The 21,167-nt window shown below is 41.7% G+C and overlaps 1 protein-coding gene across 6 annotated transcripts; it reads left to right on the top strand.

Annotated features, from left to right (window-relative positions):
• The first annotated feature begins 289 nt into the window (after positions 1–289).
• Positions 290–10,823, top strand: LOC133928745 (lysophospholipid acyltransferase LPEAT1-like). 6 transcript variants are annotated; one of them, XR_009911518.1, is made up of 10 exons: positions 293–1,020; positions 1,667–1,786; positions 1,897–1,934; positions 2,107–2,171; positions 3,124–3,192; positions 3,892–4,025; positions 4,582–4,722; positions 9,298–9,570; positions 9,872–9,935; positions 10,481–10,823. XR_009911518.1 is itself a non-coding variant. In XM_062375208.1 (9 exons), the coding sequence occupies exons 1-9, from the start codon at positions 502–504 to the stop codon at positions 10,498–10,500; spliced, it is 1,170 nt and encodes a 389-aa protein (XP_062231192.1). In that variant the 5' UTR covers positions 297–501; the 3' UTR covers positions 10,501–10,823. The 6 variants fall into 6 exon arrangements, 3 of the variants coding, with proteins under 3 accessions (XP_062231190.1, XP_062231192.1, XP_062231191.1); XR_009911517.1 differs by lacking the exon at positions 10,481–10,823 and having other exon boundaries at positions 9,872–10,189; XR_009911519.1 differs by lacking the exon at positions 10,481–10,823 and having other exon boundaries at positions 295–1,020; positions 9,329–9,570; positions 9,872–10,189.
• The last annotated feature ends 10,344 nt before the right edge of the window (positions 10,824–21,167 follow it).

Genomic DNA, 21,167 nt, shown 5'->3' with positions numbered 1-21,167 from the left:
TTCCGTGCAACAATCAAGCAAAAATCCACAAATTAGTCCCTCGTATTCTTTCATGGAGAACTAAAACTTTGTATTTAACACGTCCTTATAATTAACAACATCTGAGGTTGAGCATGTTGAGTTTCACGACTTACCAAAGAGCATCTGATCTTGATAAGACATACAAAGAGCAAATTTAGAGTAGACGTTTGCGGCTATACCTTGCACCTCTCTTCTACAAATCAAAGCTCACACGTATCAGCATCGCACAACCGCAGGATAATAATACAAAAAAAGCGGTTACTCACCACCACGTCATCGTCACCGAAACCCAATCAAACACCTCCCAGCAGACCTCAGCCGTCCGATCAAAATTCAACGGCCCTCCTCCTTCTCCCCCGCCACCGTTTTGGTCGTCGTCTCCTCCTCGCCCAAGCCACCGACCACGCCACCACCATCCATTCTCCATCTCGGCGTCCTCCCCATGCCAAAGGGTTAGGGTTTCCCTTCACCTCCACTGCCATGGCACTCGATGACTCCGCCGCCACCACCACCTCGTCCGAGCCCGGCCTCGTCGGCGGCGGCGTGATGAACAGCGAGGAGAAGGTCGCCGCGAGGCCACTGCTCTCGCCGCCCTACCCCTCCGCGACCGCGACCGCGACTGCGCCGGTGCAGGAGAGTATCGAGGAGCTGGACCGGAGGTACGCGCCGTACGCGCGGCGGGACGCGTACGGTCCGATGGGCCTCGGGCCCATTGGGGCGGCCGAGGCGGCACGGCTGGCGTTCTCGGCGGTTGTCCTCGTCCCTCTCCGTGTCGTGGCGGGCGTGCTCGTGCTCGTGGCCTACTACCTAGTGTGCCGCGTGTGCACGCTGCGAGTGGAGGAGGAGCGGGAGGGCGGCGAGGGGGACGGGTACGCGCGGCTCGAGGGGTGGAGGCGGGAGGGGGTCGTGCGGTGCGGCCGCGCGCTCGCTCGCGCCATGATGTTCGTCTTCGGGTTCTACTGGATCCGGGAGTACGACTGCCGCTTCCCGGGTGCCGAGGTAGTGATGATGAATAGTTTTAGTTCTATAAACACGCCTCTGTTTTAATTTTCTGCTGCCTGCTTTCTTGATTCCTCAGCAATGGAAGAGCGGGATAGTGTAACAATTGATAATATCTAATGCCAAATGCGTCATGGCTAGCTATGGCCTGTGGGACTGGGTGGTCTTGGTGTTTGTTCGTGGGCTAGGTGTTCAGGATCAAAAGTGGCTCTAGTATATGCACTGGAAGAAATTTAAATTGTTGACTATGTTCTTCCTGTCATTTGGTATATGTGTATTTATCAACTTACCTGAAGACTTGCCACTCCTGTCATCTAGTATATGCATATTTATCAACTTACATGAAGACCTGCCACATGATGCGTCCATGTGTTTATTTGCAGCAAAAACATTGCTAGATGTGGAGAAATATTTGTGATGTTGGGGTTTTAAGTTCCTCATATAGCAGAATGCGATAATAGTGTGATAAACCTGGCGGTGGTGGTGTAGTGCAGTCATCACTCGTAGCAGAATATAGTATCAATTTAAATTATAACCTTTACTGACTGACTGTAGGCTTGAGTTCTACTTATGGCTTTGAATGGTGATTGGCATGATTATTGTATATGTCTGCTTTTGTGACTATTGTGATTCTTTGGTTTTTCAGGATGAGCATGTGGACCAGTCTAAAGAACTGGAAAGGCCAGGTGCAACTGTATCTAATCATGTATCTTATGCGGATATTCTTTATCACATGTCAGCCTCTTTTCCAAGTTTTGTTGCTAAGGTACTGCGAACATATTGTGACGTTATTGTTCATATGATTTCTTGAAACCTTGTCATTAAAATATATTGATTTTGACATGTCTCTTTTACACATGCCTATCCTTCTTGAAGAGATCAGTGGCCAGATTGCCCCTAGTTGGTCTCATAAGGTACTAGCATTCTCTACTGTATTTGGTGTCATGTTTTTCTCATTTTTTAGTCAAAACTCGAAATTACAACATTGTCCTGTAGTAGATAGTTTTACTGGACAAATGTTTGTATTTATATTGATTTTGTTTAAGCTGAATTGAAGAAAATGACTGGTGTTATACTATCATGCAGCAAATGTCTTGGATGCATTTTTGTTCAGCGGGAGTCTAAAACATCAGATTTCAAAGGTGTTTCAGGTACATGGTGATGTTGATGGTCTTAAATTGACATACATGTCTTGTTTTCATTTACCTTCTTCTGAGAAATACTTACATTCTCATCATTAAGGCTTGAGAGTTCAGTTTTGGAATATAACGTAATACTGCTTACTTAAATTTTGCTCAGAAAATTCTGTATTGAATGTTGGCAACTACATGACCGATTAAGAATTAGATTTCAATAGCCCATGAGTATCTACAAGTAAATTCCATCCATGCTCCTAGAACTAAAGTGTCCATTCAGTGACAGTGCAGCATCCCATCCTTGAACTATTTATTTTATTTATTTTGATGGAATATTCTACAGTAGACAGACCATATGAGACACGATTCCATTCTTGCCACATGGAATTTTTACAGGTGGACAGGGAGGGAGGGAGTGACTTTCATAACCAACTAAAAATCCTAGAAGATATGGGAAAGTAAAGAAAGTTCAATAACCACTGGAACGGGGAAAAATTGAGAATTTTGTGAGATAGAACAATTGAAAAGACATGAAGAAAGATCTGAAAGGTAAAGAAAAAGTATGATGCGCGGAATTACTTAGTTAAATTTTCTGTAAAAATTAAGGAAAAACAGAAGACTTGAAAAATATGGCCACGATGACACTAAACTTTTACATAGGCTGTTATAGAGTATCCTTATACGATTTTGGATGGGATATCCATTTAAAAGCCTAATGAATTTAACCAGATTTGAAGGTTTTGAGAATTAGACAGCATTGCTAGCTTTTTCAGTACGAGGACTAGACTGACACACCTCACACCTCTTTTTTCGTTATAGACATTGGGTGCTATTGGCTCTCTGAAACACTGCTATAGGAGGCAGTTTTGCCCTTTTTGTAATATATCTGACTTTCTTGTGTCAGGAATACTGAATACATTATTCCAATTTTCTTCTTTCCGCTTTTGATAATCTATATTGCACACAGGTGCCGTAACTGAAAGAATCCAGCGTGCTCATCAACAAAAAAAAGCTCCAATGATGCTACTCTTCCCTGGTTGGTTCATACTAACTTTATATTTGACATTCTCCTCTATTGTTAAGTTTTGTTTTGGATAACAACCAATCATTTTCTGGTTTATTATTTATTTGTCGAGTGGATATTTGCATGGGTTTTACTATATATTTTTATATTTTTTTCTTGTGGTATATACGTTTTCTTCTATCTATGGAATATATTTGTTTACTTGTTCACTGAATCTTTGACATCCGTTTATTACATTATTATCTTTTGTTCTCATCTTGTGATTCTCTTGGCGGGCTTGAAATCCAGTCTTGATTGTAAGACCAAACTGTTGCTTTTGTACTTGAAACATAATTATTTTGCTCTTTGGGTGATGAGCTTTTTGGGTTGTTGTATATAGCACTATATAATTTTCATTCTTCTTTTTATTTCGAAATATGGACCCAATATGTTTGCCTTATAAGAAATGGAATTTCATGCTATATTTGATTATAAAAAAGCATTAAATGCTGTATGTGCTCAAATTCAGAACCTTTGGTCAGTACTTCAATAATTTTACTCGAAGCCTAAATAGTGGAATGTGCACTACGTGGTCCAAACTCCAAGCACACATTTGATCGATTACTTTATAAATTTCTTTCACTTTTCTTGTGTAAATACTCTTGCTTTTGTTTACACATCTTACTTAATGATTAATAATTTTCCTAATAACCTTATATTCTACTATTGTAGAGGGCACAACTACAAATGGGGATTATCTACTTCCATTCAAAACTGGTGCCTTTCTTGCAAAAGCACCAGTTCAGCCAGTCATTTTAAGATATCCTTACAAAAGGTTTAATCCAGCATGGGAGTCCATGTCAGGGGTGAGTATCAGTTGCTAATTTATGTATACTTGAAATTTGCAATTTAAATGCCTGTAATGAGATAAACACATGAGCAATACCATGAAATATACTACCTAAAAATGGTGCTATCCTCATTAACATAACTTTTGATCCATAGCACTGTTTGGATTTGATTATTTTTAAGCTTAGAACATTACATTAAAAATATTGCCCCATTCATTTTGCTACCTTTTTGTGCCGTTTCATTTAACTATTTCTACTATTAGACCTTTGAATTAAAAGCTACCTCATTGGTATTGGTTGGTAGATGCAAAATAACACGGAGAACATTGTTACCTCTAAAACTGCCAACCCTCAACACAATTCGTGAGAGAGCTATGACTAGATCAATGTTCTCATATTTGTAAGGTACATATGTAATGCTGTTGAGTGTCTTATGGTGGTTGTTCAGAAGTTTTTCAATTGATTTAAGAGTAAAATTCTGTCAGGGAACTTTCTGTTTGTGATTTACTAAAACTACTTAATTTCTCTTGTACCCATTTAAGTCTGCTGAATTCTCATGAAAAACTTTCAGGCACGCCATGTATTTCTGCTCCTCTGTCAATTTGTCAATTTTCTAGAGGTGATCCATCTGCCTGTTTACTATCCTTCCAAGCAAGAAAAGGATGATCCTAAGCTCTATGCAAATAATGTGCGGAAATTGATGGCAGTGGAGGTATGTTCATCCTTTCTAACGTTTAATCACATGGAATGATATTATTCTACCATTTTGTGTACTATGGTGACTGTTATATATATATATATATATATATATAGGAAAACTAGTATGTACTCCTGGGTGTATGTACTCCCACCTCTCGTATACCACTTTTACACGTGTGTTATACTTCTTTATCACTTTAAATATACTTCATTAGTAATTATAAGATACCACAATACAAATCCCACGAAATTTTTTATGAAATTCTATGATTTTTATCATAATTTGCGTATATACTTCTTTTATGTATAAAAAAGAGTATATAGCAAAAATGAAAGGCTAACATTGATTTTTTTTCATACAACTCATATTGGAGTATCTTAGAATTAGTATTAGAGTATACTAAAAATGATAAAAGAGTATAAAGTGTTTGTTTAGGTGGTATATTGCATGTAGGAGTACATACTCCTAGGAGTATAGAATAGGTGTCATATATATATATATATATATATATATATATATATATATATATATATATATCTGTAATATCCGTAGACTATAAGGGGTTTCTTGCATATTGTCATATTTACATATGTATATGTATTGGCCCAATTCTCCAAGGAATACAAGTTGCTATTCCTAACATAGTATTAGAGCTTGGGTTTCTTTTTGGACGCAGCAACTCATCCATCTAGATCTAGTCCATGTCTTCCTGCTGCTTGCTGTGCACCGTGCTTTCCCGGGCTGGTGCTTCCTGTCGCGGCTCTTGTGCCTAGTCGGCTCTCGCTTGCTCGCCCACCTCGCTGTCGGATCCGTGTCGTGCTGCCCCTCTTCTGCCTCTATGATGCGCCGTCGGGTCTGAGTTGTTCTGCCCTCGGCGCCGCCGACCTCTCCCTAGCGTCGCCTGGCTCGGCCTCGCTCGCCTTCACCCGGAGCTGCCCGAACTAGGGCCATGCTCTGTCTCTCCCGCCTTCGCTCGGCGCTACCCGGCTTAGCCCTGCATGCCTTCGCCCGGTGCCGGCTCACCTTCGTACGGATCCAAGTCCGGCTCCCACTGTTCGGTATATTCGGTCTGTTCGGCCGTCCGCTCCTCTCTTGTCTGTTCTTACGCGAACATAGGCTTGATAGGTAAAAAGAAAAGAAAAAAGAGAAAAAATGAAAAAGAGAAAAAAATAATATGTGCGTTCGCAAGCGTGGGCTTCGTCTTTGTGGTGTTCTCTGTGGCGCCATTCCTTGTCCGCCTTTCCTTGAGCTTCCGAGAGTCTATGCAGTCGACTGTTGACATAGGAGACAAAGTAGCTTTTGACGTCGCCACCGCTGCCTATGAGAAGGCTACTCCGCCTATTAGGAAGCTTTGGAGCTGTATTGTGATCGGTTGTTTGACTGTGCTTAGTAGATGATGATGCTTGTGCAGCGTCTATTTTGATTGCGAGTGTGGAGCATAGGTTTTCTTCTAAGATTGTTGAGTTTTCTACTACCTTTCAGATATGTACTCATTTCATCAGACTTGTGAGCCGTCTGGAGATGCTCTCTATCTGTCTGTTGTTCGCCAGAAGCAATCTCTTTAGCAGGGTGATGCCATAGTTGATGCATTCTATGCTCATATGTCGGATGTGTCGTGTCAGTTGGACTCTCTTTCTGTTGTTGGTTGTCACTCTTGTCAGTGTTGCTTGGATCTGCTGCTGAACGTGGCTTCGATGTCTCCATGAGTTCCTGACTCGCCTTCGTCCATAGTTCGAGCAGCATTGGGCTTAGCTGCTTACTCAACATCCTCGTGTCACGCTTGTAGAGGTTCTTATGGAGCTACGCTTATAGGAGACTCGTCTGTGTGGTTTTGGACTGATGCCACTTTCTTTAGTGTTGGCTGATCGTCTGCCTGCTGCACCTACGTCTTTGAATACATCGTCGTCTGCTGCTCGTGCGACTCCTTCGTCGCCTGTGGCCTCTTCAGGTGGTGGTGGTCACCCTCGCTGCGTCTACTGCAGCAAGGAGGGCCATGTTGAGGTGAACTGCTACCGGAAGAAGAAGAATCTTCGTTGTTCCTCTGGTGCTTCTACCTCGGTTACCCGATGTCTTTCTTGGTTATAGCCCCCGTTCGTCAATCTCCGTTCCGTCAACGGAAGTCGCCTATCGCAGCCTTGCCATCGCCGTTTTGCCGTCTTGACTACTGCAGGCGAATGTCATCGCTCGTTGTGGCCCTGCTGTTCTGTTTTGCCATCGCGGTCGGATCCCACTGCCTGTCACAGCCCTGCCGTTGTCGTGCTCGATGTAGCAGCCTCCTCCCGTGGCCCTGCTGGCCCTTCGTGATCGTCGTGGTTGGATCCCGCTGTTGTCGTGGTCCTGTTTTCGTGGTCTCCCCCTACTGCCCCGCCATAGCAGCCTTCTCCCACTGTTCGCCTAGGGGTTCGCACGACCATTCGCCTGGGGTCCGCTCACTGTGTGCCCCTGTCGCCCGCCTGTTTGATCTTCCTCCGTTGCAGTGTGGTAGGGGCGAAAGGCATGTGCTGCTCTGTGCTTGATCTCCTCTGTGTTGCTCCGTGGAGAATAGAGGAAGGGAGATGCTCCTTTGTGCTGCATCATGAAGAATAGAGGAAGAGCGGTATTGATTGGTTGAGATATTCATTGATACTGTGCTGATCTACTACTATGGTTATGGCTATCGTGCTGCTACTATTCACTTCCAGTCACTTTTTTGTTGTTATTGTGCTGCTACTGTTCATCTTCCAATATGTCACAACCAAGTGCGATTGCTATCCCTATTAAGCTTGATGGTCATAATTATCGAGAGTGGACTTTTTTTTTAAAACTGTATTGAGAGGTTATGCTTTGACATCTCACTTGACTGATATTCTACCTGTTGATAAGTCAAAAAATGGTTCTGGTGCTGCTGAAATCAAGAATTATGATGAAAGGGTTATGAGTGCCATTGTCACTAAGTATGAAGAAGTCCTTGATTATGAGAGCATCACAAGACAACTAAGGAAATGTGAGATTATTTGCAACGTCGATATGTTCAGAATAGTGGTACTCTCATGCATACTCTAGTGACAGACTTCATGGTTTTCAGCAGAATGATCTATCCATAGATGAGTATGACACCGTTTTTGATCGTTTGATGGGACCACTGCTCTCAATGGTATTTCAGTGTACCGGAGGGTGTGCAGGGTGTTGTGATAAGAAGAATAAGTTCATTGAGAATTTTCTTATGTACCAGTTTTGTCATGGACTCCAGTCAGAATTTGAGTCTATCTGTACGCAGCTGTTCAACAATCCCACCACTCCATCCATTGCTGATGTTTTATCTGCCTTGATTATTGAAGAGACTCGTCTTTGTTTGCCCACGTCTGCTCTAGTGTTAGTACCCCATATTGTACTTGCAGCTTCTCAGAGAACCATCACAACTAGAGGTGGTTCCTCATAGGGTATTCCTTGTGAACATTGCAAGAAGACTGATCATCGTTCGTATCTTGATTATGATGAGACATTTACTCTTGTTGATCACATGACTACAGTTCGTACCTTGATTGCAATAGTTGTTTCTCGTTCCTAGACTATTTCTCGAATGGATGTTAAGAATGCTTTTCTTCATGATGACATGCATGAGGAAGTTTATATGCAACCGTCATAGGTGTTGAGGCTCCTTAAGGATATGTTTGTAGTCTTCGTCGTGCTTTATATGGCCTTAAACAAGCTCCTCTTGTTTGGTTTGAACGTTTTGTTTGTATTATACAGGCTGCTGATTTTTCTCCTAGTGATCATGATCTTTCTCTATTTATTCATCTATCTCCAAAAGGACGTACTTTGCTTCTCCTATATGTCGAAGATATGTTAAAAGGACGTACTTTGCTTCTCCTATATGTCGAAGATATGTTGATTGCAGGAGATGATGTTGAGCATATTGCTCATGTGAAGAAGCAACTCAGTGAACAATTTCAAATGTCTAATTTAGGCCCTATCAGTTACTCTTCTTGGGGTTTGAAGTTATGACCTCTTACAAATGTTTCTATTTTTCTCCATATAAATACATACAGGATCTCATGACTAGCTTTGACATTAATGATAATTGAATAGTTACTACACTATGAGGCTTCACTTGCAACTTCGTCCTACTGATGGCACACTCCTTGAGGAGCCCTCTCGATACCGATGTTTGTGGGTAGTCTTATTTATCTCACTATCATTTGATCTGATATTGCTCATGCAGTTCATATTTTGGATTAGTTTGTTAGTGCTCCTACTTCAGTGCTTGTTTTATGCTCGATCTAGCCCGCTTCAGTTTTATGCTTACTCGGATTCCACTTGGATGAGTGATCCGATGGATCGTCGTTCTGTCACTAGTTATTGTATTCTTGTTGGTACTTCTGCTCTTACATGGAAGTCCAAGTAGCAGGATGCTGTATCATGTTCCAGTACAGAGGCAGATTTTTGAGCTCTTGCCACTACTTTAGAAATTATATGGCTTCGCTGGTTGTTGGTTGATTTTGGAGTCTCTTATGAAACACCCACAACTCTTTTATGTAATAACACTGGCATGAACTCGCAAAGCATATTGGTGTTGATGCTTTCTTTACTCAGTCTCATTGTTATCAGAAAATAATTGCTCTTCAGTATGTATCATCAGAATTGCAAGTTACAGAATTCTTCACTAAAGCTCAATCTCAAGTGCATCATCGGCTTCATTTGCTCAAACTAAATATTTCTGAGCCTCCTGTACCACCTTAAGTTTGAGGGGAGGAGGGTGTTAAGTATGTATATATCTAGGCCCACATATATCGTGGGCCCATGAGATGGCCCATGATGTCTCTATATGTTGAAGTCAAGACAAATGGATGGATTCACCTTTAATACACTTTTTCAGTCAAGGTAACAATGACTGCTCTTTAGTATGTTCCTTTCGAGTTTTAGTTGTTTGATTTCTTCACGAAGACACAGAGTATAACTCAACACATGTTCTATCTCTCCAAACTTAATGTGGTTGACACATATGAGTTCGAGAGGGTGTTAGATATATATATTTCTCTATGTAATATTTCCAAACTATAATAGATTCTTTATATATTGTCACATGTATATATGTATATATACTGAATTATGGTCTTTAGGAATGCAAGTCGCTATTCCTAATTGTGACTACCATGTGACAATCTTGACTTGTACTTTTCAGGGTAACTTAATTCTTTCAGAACTTGGGCTGGCGGAGAAGCGAGTGTACCATGAGGCACTGAATGGTAATAGCCTACCTCGTGCTTTACATCAGAAAGATGATTGAAATGTCATGCCGTTGTGCTTCCATAGTACTGACTACTGAGTGAATACTGACAACTGAGTGACTTGCTTGTAACCGTGTGTACATGCTGGTGCGTTGCATGATTTCATCATGTTTGAGGAGTCCTGCGAATATCCTATCGACATAAAGCTGTAAAACAGTTTAGTAATTGTTGTAGTCCAGTAATTATCTTGGTTATACCTTTATTTATTTTTTTTGGAAAAGAGAGTTTTATTATCTCTTATTGTTATATAAAGTTGATACAACCGTATAAAAGTTTACCCTCGGATGCTACATAACTAGGATGCACATAGCCGCGATCTAAAAAACATAAACCCGGTATATAAGATCACAAAGCAAAAGTCTAATAAGATGAAATTATATCTCCTCAGCTTATAACTTTACATGACTGGGCATCCACACACATCGACATGTGGCCAGTCCAAGTGAACCTTTTAACTATTGCTTGTTCCAAAAACTGAACCATCTACTTGGTCTTCCCTGCAGGATTATTGTGTCAAAGCTAATTTGGATAAAACTTGGAAATGCGCGCTGTTAACATTTCCTGGTTGTCCCTGTACCATTTTTTAGAGGAAAAAGAAATCAAAATTTGTCAAGATAACATTTGTAGATGACCACACCTTTTTGCTGCAAGAATCAGGTAGGCTTTTAAACCAGGAGTTACAGCCTAGGGGCCAAGGGAGGCAATTGCCCAATTTGCCATTTTCTTTTACTCAGCATCACAGTTCACGTTGATATATGTTTTGAGTTGCCATGATGTACCTGATGTATTTATTGACTAACATGTGATTTTTCTAACAAATATGATGGTTTTTCTTTTTTGTTCTTACATCTTAGGATGCAGGCTTACTAAGTTGTTATACATTTTTCCACAAAGTATCGAATATGTCGATTAGTTCTTTAAATTCTTTTCTAAGTACTTTGCTTGATTCTGTTGGACTACTTTATGGTGCTTACCAGGTGTGATTGGTAGAGCTGTATATTTGGTTTAGATTACAGTGAAAGAAACTGAAGCCATATGCCTTGCTGGTTCAACAGAGCTCCCCATTTAAAACTTCAACGCTCTTACCTTTTCCTATTTATGTACGCTTATATAATGCAGTATGTAGGAGTGCATCTCTAATCTTGATACTAAAAGAGTTGATTTGTAGGCATGTTAGCGCAGTGATCGTGCTGGACTGCGTTTTCTGTGTGCATAGTTTGAGTTCTTGTAGCACTCGTTGATTGTTGAGCTTTTTAGGTACATACGGTCATATCGATCGCACTGTTAGGTGACAGTTTCTAGGACACGCTCAATGCTCGGAAACCAAACAAAATTCGCTCGATTGATTCCAACTCAGTACATGGTACCTTCATTTATACAGCTAATGGACCATATCGGCGTTCATACGTACGGCTAATCATGCCTAGGCTCAGTTACTGGAAGACATTTCAAATGTCTCAGTAGAAGTTTCTTAGGGACATGTTTAAGGCAAGCAGACTTTTCCTTCACTCCGAGCAACCTTATATTTTCTTCATTTTATTCTTTTTCTGAATTTCCTCCTTATTTCGATTCTTTTTATTTTCTCTGATTTTTAACAACTTCACTTTAAAGAAATTTATGAAGTAAAAGAAGAGAGAATCCTGTCCTGAATAGAATAATCTTGAGAATCCTTTTATGACGAAAAACTATAAAGAGAAGCTGTTGAGCACAAAATGAAACGAAAATCCCTTCATAAAAAATTCTTGTTCACAAAGAAAATCCCTTGAAGATGCTCTTAGCATTGGATCGACCATGGTATTACAAACTGACACTTCTATGCATATGATCAATTAAGTAATTAGCACACTAACTGCTTTTCAGTTATTGAACTAAAGTGCAACCATTCACTATTGAATGGACATGTTCATGCCCTTTGAACATGTATATATATGTGTAAACAGTAATCAATCAAAAGACTACTTACTCTCTCAAAATTACTCAAGCACGTCATCAGCACTTAGAATCAACCACTGAGCATTTGGCCATTGCACAGAAGCAAGAAGAAAAAAAAAGGGCCAATCGGCCTCACCAACAGAGAAGGCACAAAGGCCTCTCCTAGATCAAGGTAAAAGAAAGAAGATGGCTTCACCTTCATCCACCACTGGAGATGTTCTTCGCTGTTTGATGGATTTGGAGGCGGCAGTTCTACGACACATCTCGCCGTTCGGCCAACAGCGTGCCCGTCGTCGTCGCTGTCGCCGCACACGTGGTCCTTGCCGTCATGGCCACCGCCACGACCCTCCAAGGGCTCAAGCAGCCCCTGCAGAGTCTCTTGCAGCCACTGCCCCCGCCGGCCCTCCACCCACCATGGCAGCACACAGCGGGGCTGCATCTCTCTTCAACAACACATTGGCGGTGGCATCCGAGGAGGAGGAGGAGGATCCGGAGGAGCGCGTATTGTACTCTCTAGAGTACACTCCGCTGTCTTCCTCCATTCCAGTGCCACCCACTGGCACCTCCACGGACATGGCCGATGCAGCTCCCTCTACTGCGGTGGCAGAACAGACCACGGACACCCACCGCCGCAACTGGATTTTTCGTGTCTGGCGTGGCAGAAGCCTCCCGAGAACAATGGCGAACTACAGTCTGGCCTCTCCTTCCCAGGGCATCGATCTGAACACGCCAGCCTTCATAGACTCCAGCATTGAAGTTGTGGAAGTCCTCTCTGAGGACCCATCCACCAATGTCTTGATGGCCGCGGCGCTATTCATCCAAATCGACGACTCCTCTTCGTCAACTACCGGCTCCACAGTGGCTACCCCCACTGCGCCGCTTGGTCGCACCCTTCGCCGCTTCGCCACTGCAGTGGCCAACCGCTGTCCGGGCCTCCGCCCGAGGTCATGGGCCCTTGCGGCCTCCGACCTCCCCTTCGGGGGGTTCTAAACGCGCCAAGGCGCGTGTGCGTGCGAGGGGGAAAGGGGTGGTGCACCCCTTGGCCGGCGGCCCTCCTCTGCACGAAGACTCGGCCGGCGAGCAGGTGCCCCGGCCCCTCTGTACGGCGACATCCCGCCGAGCCGGCGACCCGACTCCTCAGTCGGCAGCTCGCACGGCCCCTCGGCCGACGGCCCGACACCAGTGGCGCAGCCCCTCCGCACGGCGGCTCGGCCATCCCTCCCGGCGGCTCGGCCAACCCGCTCCAAAGCCCGGCGGCTCGGCCAACCACTCTGCACTGCGGCTCGGCCGCCCGCTCTGCCCGACGGCACGGCCACCTGCTCCGCCCGGCTGCTCGACAAGCGCGCCATCCTCCGCGAACCCCCGCTGAGCCGGCGGCCCGGCTCCTCGGCCGACAGCCCGTGTGACTCCTCGACCGATAGCCCGCACGACTCCTCGGCCGCCCGTCCCTCTGCTCGGACTGGCGCGCTTCAAGACCCGGCGGCTTCACCACTGTCGCCGCCAGACCGCCACCGGCCATTGTAGCCGGCCATCGCCACCTCGGCCACTCGTCCCTCGGCTCGGACCAATGCGCTTCAAGACCTGGCCACCTCGGTCGCCGGCGACTGCCACCTCGGCCGCCCGACCTCTTCCCCGACCGGCAGCCCCACGAGATGGTCGGCCTGGCTCCCAAAAAGAAAAGGCAGCGGCGGGCACTTTATATACCCTGAGGTGGGGAGGAGGGGGGCGCCTATGGGCTGGGCTGAAAGGCCAAAAAGGCCACAGCCCAGGTTTTCTCAACCCATCAGTCAAAAATATTGAAATAATGGCATTTTTACATAAAACCCCTCGGGTTTTCAGCATATTTGTAGCCAATTTCAATATTTAAATTTATAGTTCTGTAAAATCATGTTATAGCCCCTGTCTTTAACTATAATTATGTTGTAAATATATATGTTCCAGTCCCTGTTTTCTCTAGAAATTTTATATGTTACATGCATTTTGCCCTTATGCATTCTAATTACATATATATATATATATATATATATATATGTTTACAACTTAGTTTTTGCAGTAGCAATTATTTTTCTTGCAAAATACATATTATTGCAAACTATGTGATTACCTCTTCACTTGATATAACACTATATTCCAAACTTTCACATATTGGCCATACACTAATTAGTACTTTAAATTTTACTATGGGATCTATGCTATGTTTAAACATAGTGACTATCCTTAATGTGCGTACCCAATATCAAATTTGGAACCAAAGTCTACACCTTTTAAGGTGATTACCTTAATTCATACCTCATATTGGCCATACACAAGGTAGTATCTATATACTACTGAGGGATCTACACTATGTTTACACATAGTGACTATCCTCTACATGCGTACCCAATGTGAATATGAATTAAAGAAGGTCTACACCAATTTTGATGATTACCTATATAGTGTTAACACAAGATTTGAATAATACAAGTTAGTGAAATTCATGGCATCTACCGAATAATTACAGATTATGCCCCCACTACTAAAAGGTTTTCATCATCTTGGTGACTACCTTCAAAGTGTTACCAATATAATTTGAGGTCTACACTATCCAACTCAAGTATTACCTTGACTTTACAATTTTACACTATTACAACATTACCATGATTCTTTAATTTACCCAAAATGTAAATTCATTCAATCATTGGTCAACTTGTAGGATAAAATGTCCAATATTGAGTTCGAAAGACTCGAGTTAGATGGCAAAAACTATCTAACATGGGCAATGAACATGATGATAAGTCTATCATCCCGCGGACTTATGACGGCAATTAATCCTCCTCAAGAAGGAGACCCGCCACTTCAATTTATACTACATAAGACACCATTTACATCCAGATTTAAAATCTGAATACTTGATGAATGAAAATCCACATGATCTATGGAATTCACTCAAAGAGCGATATGAACAGCAAAAGGCAGTAATACTACCTGATGCACAAAACGAATGGACCAACATTCGCCTCCAGGACTTTAAGTCGATTGAAGAATACAATCATGCTGTTCACAAAATCTGCTCAAGATTGCTTTTTTTGACAAAGCTCCCACCGAAAATAGAAAAAACTTTATCTACAATGCTTCCTGCCCATAGGATATTGCAACAACAATACCGTGCTAGGAACTATTAGCACTATTCTGAATTAATTCATACTTTACTTCAGGCTGAAAAGCATGATTAACTTCTTTTAAAGAATCATCACCAGTGCCCTACAATCACTACACCTTTACCTAAAGTAAATTCAAATATTCAGAATACAAAAAGGTTCGACAACAACAAACGCCGTCCAAAGAACTTCAAAGGCAGGCACAACCACATTAAGAAGCAGAAATTCCATAGAAATAACAAGGGAAAAGGCATTTTCAACAACAAAGACAAATCTGATATTTGTCGTAAATGTGGTTGCTACAGTCACACAACTAAGAAATGCCACACCCCAAAACACTTGGTTGATTTTTACCTAAAGTTCGGTTGACAAAGCCGACCAACTCAAGGCAAAAGATTTGAAGCTCATTTGAATCTTCAACCTGACACCACCAGGATGACAAGTTGTTCCCAAAATGTTCATCCAGAACTGAACAACAACATCACTCTTCAAGAGCAAGAGGACCTTGATAGCATGGATAATATGCTAGTGGAATTTGCTTCCAATGACTTATTTGGAGACCTCAATTAGGCTCTCAATTAATTAGATATTATTAATATCTATGTCCTACATAGTATTGTAATAGGTTATTGTCATCTTATACTATTGTATCAACACATTGATACTCAATAAAGTTGTATGTATTCTATATATATCTATGAAGAATTTCACATTCTCTATTTTTATATATATAGATGATTACGGGAGACAATCCAATGGAAGAGGAGATGTGCTTAGTGGATAGTTGTACCACTAACTCTATACTAAGGGAGACTAAATATTTCCAAACTCTGAAAAAGAGTCAAGGAAATGTTTTGACAATCGCAGGACGCGATGCTATGATTGTTAGCTTTGATCGCGCCATAATCACTCTCCCTGTGAGTACTCAAATTACAATCGACGATGCACTCTTGTATCCCGATTCAACACGTACCCTACTAAGTTATAGAGACATCCGTCCAAATGGTTTTCATATCGAAACCCATGATGACAACAAAGAGGAATATCTCCTCATTACCAAAACAAATAATAGAGAAAATTCCCTCTTTATCCTCAGGATTGTACTATACATACATCAAGCCCGTCCACATATTGAGTATATGGTAATTTTTCGAAATCTTGACACATTCCAAATATGGCATGATCGCCTAGGTCATCCCGGTGTTGGGATGATGTGAAAAATTATCTGTACTTCAATTGATCATGGCATAAATACTGCCAAATTCCCACAATCTTCGGATTTTGTGTGCACCGCATGTGCCACAAGGAAATTAATTTTAAGACCCTCTTATCTTAAAATTAAAGCTGAACCACTCAAATTCTTTAAACGCATTCAAGGTGATATATGTGGTCCTATCCAACCATTAACTGGACCATTCAGGTACTTCATAGTTCTTATGACGCATCTATACGATGGTCACATGTGTGTCTATTGTCCACACGAAACCATGTTTTTTTTCAAAATTATTGCTCAAATTATTAAATTACGAGCACATTATCCTGAACATAGGATACAATCCATTCGAATGGACACTGCGGCTGAATTTACCTCACGTGCCTTCAATGATTATTGTATGGCCTTAGGAATTCAAGTCTAGCCTTCAGTACCTTACGTCCATACTCAAAATGGTTTGGCCGAATCTCTTATCAAGAGAATCAAGCTTATTGCAAGGCTATTATTACATAATTGCAACCTTCCAACTTCATGTTGGGGTCACGCAGTCTTACACGCTGCTGACTTAATTCAATTGCGACCAACTGCATATCACACTGCTTCCCCACTGCAGTTAGTACATGAAAATCCTCAAAGCATTTCCCATCTGCGAAAGTTCGGTTGCGCTGTATACGTACCGATCTCACCATCGCAGCGTACATCAATGGGCCCACACAAAAAATTAGGGATCTATGTAGGGTATAACTCTCTGTCGATCATAAAATACCTAGAGCCCCTAACAGGGGACCTCCTTATAGCCCGTTACGCTAATTGTATATTTGATGAGGAACATTTCCAGGTATTAGGGGGAGATTTCAAGTACTAGAAAGAATGCCAGGAAATCAATTGGAATGCCACAGACATTTCCTCCTCAGATCCACGTACTCAAGAATCTGAACTCCAAGTTCAGAGAATTATAAATTTGCAAAATATTACAAATAACCTGCCAGATGCATTTACTGACAATAAAGGTGTCACTAAATCCTATATTCCTGCTAGGAATGTACCGGAAAGAGTGGAGGTACCAAATAAAACCACTCAACTCCCAAATCAAAAAAAGTGGGGGAGGAGTACGGACACAAAAGATAAAGCTTCTTGCAAGCTACTGTGGAAACAGAGGAATTCTTCCTCCAAATCAGTAAATGCAAATCAACGTTAAGTTGAAAGACACCCAAAACCTAAGGATACTAAACATCCAGTGGATGCTCAACATCCACATCCCATCTCAACGGTGCACACAAATACTGATGCTGGGAAATCAGAACACCCAGACTCAATCACAATGGGAAATCACGATGAGTTGAAAAGGGTAGATGAAATTTTCATCAACTATATTGATTCTGGAGACTACAATTATCGACACATACTTCTCTTCAAAGATTGCAAACGATCTTCTCAATGATCCAGATCCAAAGACCATGGCAGAGTGCCGCAAGTGCTCGGACTGGACACAATGGAAGAATGCAATCCAGTCAGAGTTACACTCTCTCTCCAAAAGAGAGGTATTCACATCAGTGATACCTACTCCTCGTAACATTTTTGCTGTGGGATACAAGTGGGTTTTTGTCCGCAAACGGAATGAAAACAACGAGGTGGTGAGATATAAAGCGAGGCTTGTAGCACAAGGGTTCACGCAGAGACTCGGCATTGATTTTAATGAGACTTATTCTCCAGTAATGAATGGAATCACGTTCCGATATTTAATTTTATTGACAGTTCAAAATAATCTACCTATGCGATTGATGGATGTAGTGACCGCACACCTTTATGGGTCACTTGATTCAGATATATACATGAAAGTCCCAGAAGGACATTCTGAATCCAAATGCAAACCGCAACATGTACTGTGTAAAACTTAAAAAATCATTATATGGTTTAAAATAGTCGGGAAGAATGTGGTACAACCGACTAAAATAATTCCTTTTACAAAAAAGATATTCTAACAATGATGATTGTCCATGTGTCTTCGTAAAGAAATCCTCAACAGAATTTTGTATTATCTCTGTATATGTTGATGATCTAAATATCATCGGAAATACATAAGATATAGATAAAGCACGCAATCATCTAAAGACGGAATTTGAAATGAAGGATTTGGGTAAAACCAAATTTTGCTTGGGAATACAACTCGAGCATTATCCTTCAGGTATTCTACTACACCAAGCCGTATATACCCATAAAATATTAGAGAAATTCAATATGAAAAAATCATATCCTTCAAAGACTCCCATGGTTGTTCAATCTCTTAATATGGAAAAAGATCCATTTAGACCATGGGAGGAAGGAGAAGAGATACTGGGACCCGAAGTTCCTTATCTCAGTGCCATTGGAGCGCTTATGTATCTTGCAAATTGCACCAGGCCTGATGTCGCATTTGCAGTAAACTTACTAGCTAGGTATAGCGCTACTCCAACTAAATGTCATTGGACAGGAGTCAAGAATATCTTACGATATCTCCAAGGCACTATAGATCTTGGTCTTTTCTTTAAAGGAAATCAAGATATGAATATGATTGGATACACTGACGCTGGTTACTTATCAGATCCCCATAATGCCAGATTACAAATAGGCTTTGTGTTCTTAAATGGTGGAACAACCATTTTATGGAAGTCTTCAAAACAGACTCTAGTGGCTACATCCACTAATCATTCTGAAATAATCGCATTATATGAAGCATCACGTGAATACGTATGGCTTCACAAAATGATTAATCACATACAACAATCATGTGGTATTGGCTCTATTCAATCACTAACAATTATCTATGAAAATAATTCTACATGCATTGCTCAAATGCAAACAGGTTACATAAAGAGCAATATAACTAAACATATTACTCCTAAAATATTCTATCCTCATGAATTACAAAATAATGAGGAAATAGAAATCTTGCAAGTCAAATCATATGATAACCTCGCTGATTTGTTCACCAAGTCCTTACCGACTTCTACATTCCAAAAATATGTTAATGGAATTGGTATGCGACGACTACGGGATTTATAAGGTTCAGGGGGAGATTGATCCCTGAATAAATAACCTGTTCTATTGCACTCTTTTCCTTTATGAGTTTTTCCATTACGGTTTCTCATATAAGGTTTTTAATGAGGCAATATCTACTATGTTCCTCCCATTTTTCTAAATGATTTTCGGAGGTTTTAAATATAGTCTAAAGATCATAATCATTGCTCTCTAAGCTCATCAATGAGTTTTCTCATTTGAACTTACAATAAGGCAGTAACTGATATATACCATATCATTTTCTCCTTATATTTTCCCATTGGATTTAAAGGAGTTTTAATGATATATCAACATATAACATTTCTCCTTATGTTTTTCTCACATGGTTTTTAGAGGAGTTTTTAACAAGAAATTTATACACAAGATAATTGATCAGAAAAAGTGTTACAAACTGACACTTCTATGCATGTGATCGATTAAGTAATTAGCACACTAACTGCTTTTCAGTTATTGAACCAAATGGCAACTATTCACTATTGAATGGACATGTTCATGCCCTTTAAACATGTATATATATGTAAACAGTAATCAATCAAAAGACTACTTACTCTCTCAAAATTACTCAAACACATGGAACACCGTGCGAATGCGAAGAATCGGACCAAGAGGTGCTTAGAGCGACAACAACCGGTGACAATAGGCAACGGAAGGAAAGCAAAGTTCCAGACCAATGGGATGGCGCGCTATGACATTGTCTGTGTCCGTGCCAAATAGGAGAGTAACCCGTCGGTTGCCCGGGAACGGGGAGGGGGACTCACCGCCCAGGATCGGAGGCGCTTCCTTCCTCGGATGGATCCTCCCTTGCTTGGTGGGTGAAGTGGTCTCTGCAGTGCAGGTTGCTGAGGGCTGAGGAATTCTAGATCACAAGGTTCAGCGAGGACGTTAGGGACGTGCTATACTCCAGGTGCCTGAATTTTAGCCTTCATTACAGTCGATCCCATGCGCCGTTGCATGGCAATGCGATGCACAACATTCCTTCGAACCTTGGTACTGTTTACTTTCCACCTCTGTCTTGCTTCTCTCTCGCACTGGCAACGACTCTTGACTCGCTCCCCTGCCCCGCCCGCCCTCGTACCATCCCCGGCGGCTCTCTTGCTGCTGAATCCGCCTCTGCTGCATTAATCGCTCCCGTTGTCGTCGCCAACCCCGCCTTGCAGTCCCACCCGCTACCTGCCTCCTTCACCGGGATGACCTGCCTCCTAGCGATCACACCCTACGCTCGGCATCCATGAAACCTTCAGATCCTAACACCCCGTGTGAAATGGTCTGTTTTTTGTTGTCAAGTTGCAACTGCAGCGTATCATCAAGGCATCAACCTATTCACGACGCGTGATAATACTGCCTGTTGCTTAGTGTTCAAGGTTGAACACTCCATTTAGTACTATGATGGTAGTTAACTATTGAAAATTACAATAGGTCAGCGCACATTAAACAAATACAGTTCAGTTTATGATCTGTAATTTCAACATGGGTAGGAAGAATAAATCGACCTTTTCATCGGCACAATATTGGCCTGTAATATGAAGGGAATGTGATGAGTTTAATCATTGTAAACGTTCTTTTACGGTCTCTTCAATGCTATACCGACTTGGGACTTTTTTGCATGAAACATTCATTGTTTCTTGAAATTAATGCTGTCACAAGTTTCTCTCATACGAACTTGAGAGGGGTCCAGGTATATCAAGAATGATCGATTCAATAAATAGGCTCAAATTATCTAGAAACTCTAGTTGCCGCAGTAGCAAGCAACTAAGGAACAAATGCCCAATAATGTGAATTTGCACTCATTTTTGGGATGGAATTTCGAAGAGCTGTAAAATTCGAGCTCAAGATGTTCCCTCTGAAAACAAA

The sequence above is a fragment of the Phragmites australis genome, chromosome 9 (assembly GCF_958298935.1).
Source record: "Phragmites australis chromosome 9, lpPhrAust1.1, whole genome shotgun sequence".
NCBI classification, from domain to species: Eukaryota; Viridiplantae; Streptophyta; class Magnoliopsida; order Poales; family Poaceae; genus Phragmites; species Phragmites australis.
Note: the sequence above shows the minus strand (reverse complement) of the source record. Positions and strands in the feature narration are given on the sequence as shown.

Coding starts and splice junctions, on each gene's coding strand:
- LOC133928745 (XM_062375206.1), top strand. CDS start 502: ATGGCACTCGATGACTCCGCCGCCACCACCACCTCGTCCGAGCCCGGC. Junction 1,935..2,106: donor CCCCTAGTTGGTCTCATAAG/GTACTAGCATTC, acceptor ACTATCATGCAG/CAAATGTCTTGGATGCATTT. Junction 4,026..4,581: donor CATGGGAGTCCATGTCAGGG/GTGAGTATCAGT, acceptor AAAAACTTTCAG/GCACGCCATGTATTTCTGCT.